The sequence below is a fragment of the Daphnia magna genome, linkage group LG8, assembly GCF_020631705.1.
Source record: "Daphnia magna isolate NIES linkage group LG8, ASM2063170v1.1, whole genome shotgun sequence".
In the NCBI taxonomy this organism is placed as follows: Eukaryota; Metazoa; Arthropoda; class Branchiopoda; order Diplostraca; family Daphniidae; genus Daphnia; species Daphnia magna.
This window is the reverse complement of record NC_059189.1, coordinates 9,760,552-9,772,588: the sequence shown is the minus strand read 5'-3', so window position 1 is coordinate 9,772,588 and position 12,037 is coordinate 9,760,552. Positions and strand designations below refer to the sequence as shown.

At 41.0% G+C, this 12,037-nt stretch overlaps 1 protein-coding gene, 2 long non-coding RNA genes and 1 pseudogene across 4 annotated transcripts in view; 3 read left to right on the top strand and 1 right to left on the bottom strand.

Annotated features, from left to right (window-relative positions):
- LOC116933436 (myosin light chain kinase, smooth muscle) overlaps positions 1-6,268 on the top strand; it is a 41,106-nt gene extending 34,838 nt beyond the window's left edge. Inside the window, exons 21-32 of one of the 2 annotated variants that reach the window (XM_045178145.1) lie at positions 595-752; positions 899-1,121; positions 1,368-1,713; positions 2,031-2,193; positions 2,372-2,531; positions 2,947-3,265; positions 3,339-3,574; positions 3,666-3,807; positions 3,902-4,101; positions 4,211-4,363; positions 4,440-4,563; positions 4,774-6,268. In XM_045178145.1, the coding sequence (XP_045034080.1) occupies positions 595-752; positions 899-1,121; positions 1,368-1,713; positions 2,031-2,193; positions 2,372-2,531; positions 2,947-3,265; positions 3,339-3,574; positions 3,666-3,807; positions 3,902-4,101; positions 4,211-4,363; positions 4,440-4,563; positions 4,774-5,442 (2,893 nt within the window). In that variant the 3' untranslated portion in view covers positions 5,443-6,268. The remainder of the gene's footprint in view (positions 1-594; positions 753-898; positions 1,122-1,367; positions 1,714-2,030; positions 2,194-2,371; positions 2,532-2,946; positions 3,266-3,338; positions 3,575-3,665; positions 3,808-3,901; positions 4,102-4,210; positions 4,364-4,439; positions 4,564-4,773) is intronic. The other variant, XM_045178146.1, reaches the window with a different exon arrangement.
- Positions 6,269-7,532: 1,264 nt separating this feature from the next.
- On the top strand, positions 7,533-10,657 carry LOC116929133 (annotated as a pseudogene).
- Positions 7,671-8,480, bottom strand: LOC123475489. The gene is made up of 3 exons (XR_006650610.1): positions 8,351-8,480; positions 7,898-8,249; positions 7,671-7,829 (listed from the first exon to the last, which is right to left on the bottom strand). It is a non-coding gene; the product is annotated as an uncharacterized LOC123475489 (long non-coding RNA).
- Positions 10,658-10,888: 231 nt separating the features above from the next.
- Positions 10,889-11,657, top strand: LOC123475483. Its single transcript, XR_006650595.1, has 2 exons — positions 10,889-11,332; positions 11,397-11,657. It is a non-coding gene; the product is annotated as an uncharacterized LOC123475483 (long non-coding RNA).
- Positions 11,658-12,037: the final 380 nt, after the last annotated feature.

Genomic DNA, 12,037 nt, shown 5'->3' with positions numbered 1-12,037 from the left:
TTTGAAAAGGATCGCAGAGAGTTCAAATTTTAAAAAAGGAAAGGAAAATGATTAAATTGCGCAACGTACAAGGAAGAGATTTTTGTTATCTGCGGGTATTATTTCTTTTATTTCGTCTGTAATTTCACAAAAGAAATGAAAAAGTTAAAGCGTTCGCTACGGGCGAGGTCACTTCAACTTTGCGCAATTAAACATTTTTTTTTTTCTTTAATATTTTATTCTTATTTTTATCACTTTTGTCGATGATTACACACAAATCGTCCGTAATCCTCTTGCTTCCATTTTTATTTCCTCCCATCATTTCCCGCCATTTTTTATTCCTCCCCCCTCCCTTCTTTCTTTCCTTTTCTTTTCTTTTATCACGGATATTCTAATATCACCAACAATCGTCCGAATATGTCCCACAGGGTTTTTATTTTTTATTATGTTCTTTTATTCGTGTCGTCATCGGGTCGCGCCAATGAAACAAGTGACATACGCATAACTCCTTTTCCTTTTTTTCTTTTTGGTTTTGATCCTTCCCGACCCCCTTTTTTTTTTGTACGTGTGTGTGTGTGTGTCTCTGTATTTGTCTCTGTGTCCAAACTGGTGCAGATATCACGCCACGTCGGACATGGACGGATCGAGTGGCGATTGTGTGGCTGCAAAGAGCAAGGCGTCCAATCATCAGGCCGTTTCGTTCGTTCAACAATTGCCCAGTCGGATGCGAGTGAACGAAGGCGATGCCGTCGAATTGCAAGTCGTCATTACAGGTGAGATTTCCTTTTAATTTGTTTTTGTTTGTTTTTTTAAAGAAGAAAAAAGAAACAAAAACAAAATTGAATCTCGTGTGTGTGACACACGACACGTGTTTGTGTGTAAAAGACGTGAAGACGAAATGAATGTGCCATTGTGACAGGTACGCCGCCATTGAAGGTCGTCTGGGTGCAGAACGACGCCATTCTAGCCGACTGTCCGGAATTCCGCCACTTGGATTACGGCGACGGTCGTTATGCTCTTCGTTTGAGCGACGCCTTCACTCACGACAGCGGCGTTTACTTTTGCGAAGCTTACAATCGCCACGGCGAGGCCGAGTCTTGGTGTCGGCTCATCGTCAGCGATCCCACAGACAAACTGTTCACGTGAGTTTTCCTACAACTGCAACTCGTGTTTTTCTAGAGTCTAAACGCCCTTATAGACAACAACAACAACAACATTTCTCCTCCATCTCTCAGTACTGAGTAACGGTACTGGAACATGTGATGGAGAATTTCATCTTTTTTTTAATTATTCAAATGAATTTGCATCTTGTCCTCCTCCCTTTTTTGTCGGGTTTTATTCATTTTTCTAAACTCCTCTTTTGTTACGCATTTTATCGCCTCAATTAGCGAGACGTCGGCAGAGGCGTCGACGACCTTGGCCTACTCGAGCGCCAACACGGCCTCCGTTCGAACGCAAAACGATGAAGAAGAAGAAGATAATAATCAAATGGTGAACGCCATCGACGACCGAGTGGCCGACTATCGTGACGACGAGGACGTTTTCAGCTGCAGCAAAGAAGATTTGACGTACGAGTCGGACAACAAGTTGAACGACGAGCTGGACAATCCGTTCCAAGTGGCGGCGCAAATCGTCAAGGGGCCGGTCAGCGTCTCGACGCTCGTCGGCTCCACCGTTTTATTGGAGGCGCTGATTATCGGACGGCCAGAGCCCACCGTTCGCTGGCTCAAAGGGGTAATCAATTGACTTGACACACCCTCATGTAAATGTGTCATCATCAACTTGGCTTCTTTCTGTTTGTTCTTTTTCTTTTTAATTTATGCGTGCGCTGGTGCTTAGAAATGCGCCGGCTTTTGTTCTATTTGAGGTTTGCTCGCTTTTCTCACGCTCGTCGTCGACATGCGATTGCCTTGCCTGTGTTTGTTTAATTATGCGCCAGCACTTAGAGTCCCCAAAGAAAGTCGACCTGCTTATTTTGCATTCGTCACGGCCAATGGCTAATGAGCGAAAATTGTTTATTTGTTTTTATGGATTTCATTGATTTCAATCAGGGCAAAGAACTTGCGGAGAGCGAGCGCGTCGAAATGAGGCAAGCCGATGGAATGGCGTCGCTCAGTTTGCACCGCATCACGGCCGATGACAGTGGCAAGTACATCGTCATGGCTGAGAACACATTCGGCATGGACTGTCACTACGCTTCGTTGGCAGTTGAAGGTAAAAGCGGCTCATGAAATGGCACATTTGCATATCAAACGGGGCGCGGAGTTTTTCTAAATAATCCGCCCATTCACATCCGCACGCCGGATTTTAAAACAAACCAAACCAAACCCAAAAAACAGTTGCCCTTTGTTGTATTGTTTGATTTGTTTGCATATTCAAAAACAAAAAACAGGACCGCCAGATCCTGGTGGCAAGCCGACAATCTGCGAAGTGAAAGCCGACAGTTTGACGCTGACGTGGTACGGCTCCGTCTACGATGGCGGCTCAGTCATCACCGGCTACCTGGTTGAAATCTGCGAAACGGGCCAGTCATGGACGGTCCTCACCTCAGAGTAATTAAAAATTAAACAATCATTTTTCTTTTCTTTTTTCTTTTTCTTTTCTGAAAACAAAAGAAAAAGAAGATTTATTGCCTTTCGAAATCGTCTTCCATAAAAGAATATTGAAAATGAGTTTTTTTTTTTCTTTTGAATTAAGAAGAAGAAAAAAAATCAACTAAAACCGATCAGTTTGTAAGAAAGAAGAAGAAGAAAAAACAAAACACATTGGCCATAATTCGTTTAAAGTAAAGTTCAGAAATTTTGATGACTGTCGGTAGAGGACTTATTTGCATAGTTTGTAACAACGATGTTCTTTTGTTCTGCCAACTACTAGGAAAAATCCAATTTCTTATGTTTCCTTTTCGTGTTTGTTTTTTTAATGATTATTCGCCTACAACAACAAACAACAAACAACAAACAACATAAGGTGCAACTCGACCTCGTACGTGATTCACGGACTGGCGCCTCTGCGCACCTACCAGTTTCGCGTGAGAGCCAAAAACATTCACGGCTGCAGCGAGCCGAGCAGCCCGTCTGACCCGCTCTTCTTGCAGCCGCCGTCGGTCGTTGAGAAACGAGACAAGGCCGTCGTCAACATCGAGCGCGAAGAGAAAGACCATCAGACAATGGTCGGCCAAGCAGACGACGACCAAGTCGATTACGACCGAGACGATGACGACGAGTCTCACGCTCCCCAATTCGAACACTGTCACGTCACGGTGCAACCGGGTGAGCCCCACTTTCAGGTACAGCCGTTGGTTTTCGCGGGGAAATGAAAATGAAAAAAATGAACTCATCAATTTGAATCGTTTCAATTAGGAAAAGTACTCGGTTCACGAAGAGTTGGGCAAAGGCCGTTTTGGCGTCGTTTACCGACTGGTCGATCGGGCCAGCGGCGCTCTCAGGGCAGCCAAATACGTGAGGTGCATTAAGGCGGCCGACCGCGAGAAAGTCTACCAAGAGGTGGCCGTCATGAACAAATTGCAACATCCCAAATTGCTGCAACTGGCGGCTGCCTACGACTGTCCCAAAGAGATCGTCCTCGTCACCGAGTAGTACGTTGTTGTCCTCCTCTTCTTTCAATTCGTTCGTTCATTTTTTAATGTTTTTTTTTGTTTGGTTTCATTTTGCGTTTGAAACGAACAGCATTTCCGGCGGCGAATTGTTTGAACGCGTCGTGGCCGATGATTTCACCCTGACCGAAAGGGATTGCATCCTGTTCATGAGGCAAATATGCGAGGGAGTTGGTTACATGCATTCGAAGAGCATCGTCCACCTGGACCTCAAGGTATTTCCGTTTTTATTTTTTTAATTTCGTTCAATCGCATTTCATTTGATTCAATTCGTCGTTATTCCACGTGATCTCTGACTGTCGAACAAAGCCGGAAAACATCCTTTGTCAAAGTCCCAATTCACATCGAATCAAACTGATCGATTTCGGACTGGCCCGTCAATTGGATCCCGATCAGCCGGTGCGTGTCCTCTTCGGCACGCCCGAATTCATCGCCCCGGAAATAGTCAGTTACGAACCGATCGGATGCGCCACGGACATGTGGTCGTTGGGAGTCGTCTGCTACGTCCTGTACGTTTTTCACCTCAACTTCAATCATTTTTTTTGCAATTATTATTCTTTTCCAACACGTTTTGTTTTCAATTCCTCTTTTTTTTTTTTAAATTGAATCCAATCAAAGGTTATCGGGACTGTCTCCGTTCATGGGCGATAATGACGCCGATACTTTTGCCAACATCACGTCCAGCGATTACGACTTTGACGACGACGCCTTCGCCGCCATTTCGTGCGACGCCAAGGATTTCATTTCGTCGTTGCTCGTCAAACGACCAGAGTACCGACCGACTGTTTTTTTTAGGCTGATGAAATATGCAAATGAGTTATCCTTTTTTTAAAATTTGCTTATTTAGACTACGGCTGTCGGCCGAGGCTTGTCTTCAACACCAGTGGCTGGCCCAGGCGAAACACGCCATGAATTCCATCAAACTGCCCACTGACCGGCTCAAGAAATTCATCATCCGTCGCAAGTGGCAGGTAAATCAAACTCGCATCTCTCCTCGTTTGAATTTGAACGCATTTTTTTAAATTCCATCTGTGCGTTGTTGTCTTCATTTGCATGTTTGCTCGCAACACATAAATGAATTCATTTTAAAAAATTTTTTTTGTGTGATGCATGTCCATCTTTTCAACCCCTCCCCTCCTCGTTTTCGTTTGTGTGTGCGTGTGTGTGGAATGAATGGATAGAAAACTGGAACTGCCATCCGAGCTTTGGGTCGTATGGCCAGCTTGTCGTCTGCTTCGCGACGCAATTCGTCGTCATCGTCGACTGGCCGGCGTTCGTCTCGAATGGACTCGCTGTGCGAGGAAGAACAAGGCTCGGTATTTAGCAGCGGTTCCAGTTCTAGATTTGCCACCAGTTCGCTGACGGCGCCCACCAACGGCGCCGACCCCGTAACCCGCATCCGTAGCCCCAGTTTACCTGTCGTCACTCACCCTTGTCAATCGCCTGGCTCCAGTCCCGGCATCGCTCGCAGCCGCAGTCCCAGTCTTCCCGCAACCGGCCCGGCCATTGAACTGCCGGACAGAAGCCCCCCGGCTACGATTAGCGTCAATAACTCGCCACGTCGAGTCTATTACGCCGATCGGAGCGATAGTGGCATCAGCGATTGTTCCAATCACTCGTCCACCCTTCTGTCCGGCTCGCACATGCCCACCCTCATTCAGGAGGAGGAGGATGACGAGCATTGTGGCACCGAGAGCGCATTAACCAACGGCTGTTCTTCTTCCGATCGATTCACAGGAGGAACCTTCCTGGCGCAGAAGAGTGCCGGCCATAGCGGCCAACACGCTCTTCAGGGTAAGGGCGTAGTCAGCAGTCGCCATTCGGTCGATTCGGCTATTGATGCAGAATAAAAGCAACGTGCGACAAATCGTTAATGAATTGATCAATACGAAAGGAAGAAATGGGCGAGTGAAAGCCAAATTTTCGCCATAAAGACAAACAACAACAAAAAAAAGGCGAAAACAACAACAACAACAAATTAACACGAAAAGGAAAGAAAAACAAAACACAAATAATAATAATAAAATTAATAATAAAAATAATAAAATGCATCGTCTCGGTGGAATTGCTTCGTTTCTTGCTGTAGATTTGACCGTATGTAGAAGCAGCAGCAGCCATATGTACAATGTGTCATAGGTGTGTTATTCTCTCCTATGTTTTGATTAGCTTCGTCAGATTACCTTTTCACTCCCACATGGTTTCGTTTATCTTGTCTTGTTTCTGCTAGATATTTCAATTGGCCCCTCTTTCCTGTGCCACCATGCACCGCTTTCAAAAATTTACATCTGAATTATTATTATTTATTATTATTTTTGTTTCTTTCTCACGAAGTTATTGATTCTCTACCCATCTATACGTCTCTGTCTCTCTCTCTCTCTTTATACCTGTCTATATACTGTGATTGATCCATGAGTTGTCTTACTGCATAAGGAAGGCCATACTCGTTCGTTTTCAATCGAATGCACACAAAACACTTGCACGTCAACAATCTCTCTCTTTTTTTTTTCTTTCTCTCAATTCTCCCATTTTCCCCTCCGGTAAAATAAGAAAAAAAAAAAAAAGAAATCTTTAATACATTATACTCTTTAAATTAAGAATGCTCTGTTATGGATATGATTGAAAAACATTTGTATGATGGAAAAGCACGTCTATTATAATACAAATATGATTATCGTGTTCTCTGTATAATGGCGTATATCATCAACAATGGTGTAATTGACTCACGAGGATATTACGGGCCTTGATATGGCGGGTTGACAAACATTGACGAGCCAAAAAGAATACCCTTTCTCTTTTGAATCACCATTGCTACTGTATAACTTACTCCAGTCATATACAACTCACCGTAGCTTTTATTACCGTGTTCCATTTGTTTTGTTTTTTTGTTATTTTCACAATTCATCCTTTCCTCCCCTCCCCCTCCATTACTTTAGATTGGCCTTCGTAAGACTTTGTCTAATGGTCTTATGTCACTTACTTCAAATCAGGTAGCAGAGAAATTCTCTCAAGTGTTCCAGATTGTCGACACACAAAAAAGTTGGGTAACGATCCCCGGAATTACACAAGGACAACCCTTTCTTGGTTAGCTTTTGAAATGTTCCGAAATCACGAAAAAAAAAAAAAAGGAAGAAAATGGGCTCTTGTACGATAACAATGGGAGCCATTAGAAAATCTGAGTTAAGCTGTGCGTCGGTCTCGCCAGAGGCGCTGCATCAAGTTAATTTCCGAGATAAAGAAAGAAAAGAAACCTGTGGGAAAATATACAGGTTCTTTTATCGCAGGTAGATTATATTCATAATGTGCTTACGTGTCAATCACGTGCATCATTGACTGTTGCTTCTAATCTACTGCAGGCCGTTTGTTCGAAAAAAGGCAAAAGTTTGTGTATTTTGTGCTATTAGCTAAATGGCTATTTGACTGATGTTTAAAATTAAATTGCATAAAGATAGTTGTAAAAATTTGTCCTTCAGTGGAGCAAAGTATAGTCATTTGCCCCAAAATTGTTATTTGATTTATTATCACATAAAATGTATTTCAAGGCAAATTTGGCAACGTTGTTGAATCACACACTCGTTTTATGTTGATCTTCGTTTTCTTAATCCTCTTTTTTCAAGTGGCCGTGGTGAAAGCAGGAAGATTTACCTTTAATTAGAATTATTATTTTGAGTCCAGTGACTTTACTCAAAGCAATTAACTGCAAGGAATTGTTTCTCGCTTTTTCACCGAATTCTATATTTAATTTATTGAATTAAAGGTGAGCAACAAGGTCATTTCTATTCCATGCTCTTGCAGACGACAAATTTAGTTTGTGTGTCCCTAGTAAATGTTTAAATAAAATCTTGTTGTCCTACAGCTAATATTTGGCAGTGCTAATTAGACTTTTGACACGATAATAAACCGTTCAATCATTTGGCTTGGGCGTGTGAAAAAAAAAAGGGAAAAGCAAACAGAATAACAAAACCAAACAAAGATGGATGCTCACATAGAAATGGCGGGATCCGACTTTATACCAACAATTGAAAATCCAGCTGGCATGTACTTGCATCTCACCTTTCGTGACATTTGTTATACAGCTGGCAAAGGTAATAGTAATACCCCTCATCCGCCATTAAAGTTTTACGTAACATCCGCAATGACAGTGGTGAGTTTTACCGTTATTTTCTCTCGTACCACACGCTGCCTGCAGGCATCGAGACGCACAGCATTTTGGGCAACCTCGGCCTTAATTTTATTCATTCTAGTTGTAGCATAGAAACAAGTGAAGAAAGTGTGTTGTTTATCAATTAACCGTTACCGGGAATTTACCTGTTAGGGGAAAATGCCAAAAGAATGTTGCACGGGATGAGCGGCACGTTCAAGTCTGGCCATTTGACCGCCATTTTAGGGCCGTCTGGAGCGGGTAAATCTTCACTTTACCTGGCCTAAAGTAAGTTATTTCATTACATTATTGAAAGAGAAAAGTAAATGCGTCAACAGAATTTTTTAAAAATGTAAACGTCAGGACTAGCGGAGTAGAAGGCCAAATCCAGGTGAATGGCGTTGATCGAAAGCTCAAAACATTCCGTAAACATTCTGCCTTCATCACTCAAGAAGATCATCTCCTGTCAAATCTTGCCGTCGACGAATACATGATGGCGGCCGCTACTATCGAACTGGACTATCAAGTAATTAGTGAAAACAAAAAATCAAAGGTAACACTTCCTAGATTTTTCTTTACTAACAGCTAAGGAACAAATGTGTATTCATCAATGCATTTACCAGGTGGAATTGGTGATGAAAACATTGGGCTTAACGCAAATCGGTTCGTTATCGGTTGGCGAATGCAAGCGGCTTTCCATCGGATTGAAATTGTTGACAACAACCCAGATATCCTCAGTCTCGATGAACCCACCAGGTACGAACTCAGTAACCCCAATAAGTAAAGTAAAAAAAGAATCTCTGTCACTTGAAAACTTGAACTCCACTTTGATCGAACTCGCTCCCCATTGACAGATAACACCGATAGTTTTTTTTATCTTGTTATCAAACGGTGTAGAGAGCGAAAGAAAATGTCGATTATTAGATAGTGTGTTGATTAAAATATTTATTATTTGCAATTTGATTGGCATAATTAGTAAATGAGTAGAAGATAGATTACAAAACATGCTGAACGGTTAAAACATTTTATACATTGCTTACAATCAAGAGTGGACAGCTCGTCGAGTTTACAGTGTGTCGCTTTATTGCGGGACATCGCCAGGAGCGGTCGCATGGTAAACCATAAAACAAGAAAGAAAGAGAGGCGGATAAACCGTGTAAGCATTGGCTTATTTGTTTTCCCTTAAAAGGTGGTGGCTACCATTCACCAGCCAAGTTCTCGGTTGCTAGATTACTTTGATCACTTATACATCGTGGCTGGTGGCATGTGTATCTATCAAGGACCCATCGCTTCGCTAGTGCCTTATCTGCAGACAGCTAATTTACAGTGTCCCAGTTACCACCGAAATCCGGCTGATTTCGGTGAACAAACCCTATCATTTGTTTTCCCCCTTTTAACTCTGTGAAAATGTCCTTATTTGGGAATTAGAATGGACTGTTGAAATGGAGGAAATGTAACTCGTACCAATACTGACGAAGTAATGGATGTGGCTTGCGGAGAATATGGCGACCTACTACCCGTTTTGGTGTACACCGTCGAAAATGGTCGTCTCGTTTTCCAGGAAATTTCCGGATCGACGTTGGCCATGCCATCACCTGCACTCAGTAACAATAAAAGTTGACTTAATGTATACATTCACATTTTTAATAAATTTTAGAAAGCCGGACAGATGACGCTACCGACACTGTGACGGGCGATATCTCAAAGGAAAAGGAGATAAAGACTTACCCTGCATCTTTCCATACTCAAGTGGCTGTCCTTATCGAACGCACTTGGAGAAGTATGTGCAGAGACAAGGTACTGAATAAGCCCCCATCCATTCATATGCTCACAGTATCCTATAACGAACCATTCAACGTTTTAACGAAACAGATGCTGACTCAAGTTCGCTTCGTCACGCACTTTGTTCTTGGCCTACTCGTAGGCACAATGTACTGGCTGGAAGGAGATGACGCTGCTTCTGTCCTCTATAATACATCGATGCCTTTCTTCAACTTGCTCGTCATTTTGTTTGCATCTACAATGCCAACGCTTGTGACATGTAAGTAGTTGCCTTTTAAATATTGGCTAATGAAAAACAGAAAAAATACTTTGATCTTTAATCTTTCTCGGTTTCGAAACAGTTCCAATGGAGAGGATTGTTATTCTCTGAGAACATTTGTATCACTGGTACACCGACCAACGTTAGCCGACATCCCTTTCCAATTTATTTTCTGGTCTTTACGTATCGATTGTTTACTTGATGTCGAACCAACCGCTGAGCATTGAACGTTACACCATGCTCATGTGCATTTCGATCTGCTTGTCGCTCTGCGGACAAGGAATCGGCCTATTGCTCGGGGCAATTTTCGACACTCAAGTGGCCGTCTTCCTCTCGACGATCGGTTGCATTCCATTCGTGCTCTTTGCTGGCTTTCTGTTCAACTTGAATTCCATCCCTTCGTACATTTTCGAGGATGACGTACTTGAGTTTTATGCGCTACGGATTCGAAGGGTCGATGTTGTCCATTTACGGTTACGACCGACCGCTTTTCACTTATTCGACAAGTTACTGTCCCGATCGCTATCCATACAAGTTTTTGGAACAATTCAACATGGCCGAGAGCTCCTATTACTGGTCACTGCTTGACATGTTGGTCTTTTTCCTCGCAGTACGCGCGACTGCTTATTTTGCCTTGAGCTTCAAGCTCGAGAGTATGCGCTGAACACTCATTTTATCTCCATTGTGTCAATTCTATTTTGTTACGATCATAGTATTTTTATTTAAATACTGTTGCCTCACCCAACATTTCCGACAGCATTCGTAAGTATGAAATCCGTAAGTAATTAAATATTATATACTCATAGTTAAATAAAATTGTACCTAAGTATAAATCAACTCAATGTATTTTTTGAATAGAAATAAATCTGCCAAATGGGTACGACGATAGCAGTGTTTTGTCTAGTAGGTTTTTTACCTAACGATCATGCCTTCGTCGTTTAGGGTTTCCATGACGGAATGGCGGGAAAAGAGTCACTCGTGGCAGTTAAGAGAAAAGATTATTTTAATATCTTCTTGATTGGACAACAGAAAAAGGCAAATATTCAACCTATTAAATATAAAATTGTTGATTGTTCTAACTTGGAATGTGATTTTTGCGTTCAATAATTCAACAGGGGACAAACAATAACGCAAGAATCAACAGACGTGCCTCAACTTGAAACGTAAAGCTAAATAGCCAGCCGTTCGGACTAAAATGTAGTTGATCACACTAGACCGACAATGGACCAAGAGTAGGAACTTTGTGTTAAATCGAACTGTTCCAGGAATTTCTGAGGGAATCGAAAATGGCAGTAAGAATCTGAACGGGCTAGCGGAGCGCGGTCGTAAGCGTAAATGGACAACATGGAGCCTTCGAAACCGTAGCGCGCGAAACTGAAATAAGTTAACCAACGCAGAGGGGAAGGTATTGAATCAAAGGTAACGAAAAATCCAGGCACTAGAAATATGGGAACGGTACTAGTGACAGCTAGAAAAGAGGCCGTTTGGATATCGAATGCAGCGCCGAAAAACAGACCGAGTCCTTGTCCCACTAGCGACAACCAGATCATAATAACTAGCAGTAAGCCTAACAGTAGTAAATGATTATATAAACATTTTATTAATAAAAAAAAATTATAATTTAGGTTATTGATTGCAGAGTCAGAGACCAATGTTTGGAATCTGATATTCTAGCCCTCGAAACCCCGGCTGCCCTTCTGCTTCAACAAGGGTATAAAGCAATTAAAATTTCAGGAGGTAAACATTGAAATTGAAACCAAAAACAAATCAGACATTTTTAGTTGGCTTTTTTGCTTAATGTTATTGTTACACTTAACTTTTGAAAACATGGAATGCATATGTTCAGGGTCAAGTTAATGAAATGGTTGAGTAAAAAATGAATTTTACATTACTGTTGATTGTTGAACAGTAGGGTTTTAAAAAATTTTAAATTTTTGGGGGAAGGGGGTAAAAAAAAAAAAAAATTAAAAAAAAAAAAAAAAAAAAAATAAAAAAAAAAAAAAAAAAAAAAAAAAAAAAAAAAAAAAAAAAAAAAAATAAAAAAAAAAAAAAAAAAAAAAAAAAAAAAAAAAAAAAAAAAAAAAAAAAAAAAAAAAAAAAAAAAAAAAAAAAAAAAAAAAAAAAAAAAAAAAAAAAAAAAAAAAAAAAAAAAAATAAAATTTTATTTAAAAAAAAAAAAAAAAAAAAAAAAAAAAAAAAAAAAAAAAAAAAAAAAAAAAAAAAAAAAAAAAAAAAAAAAAAAATAAAAAAAAAAAAAAAAAAAAAA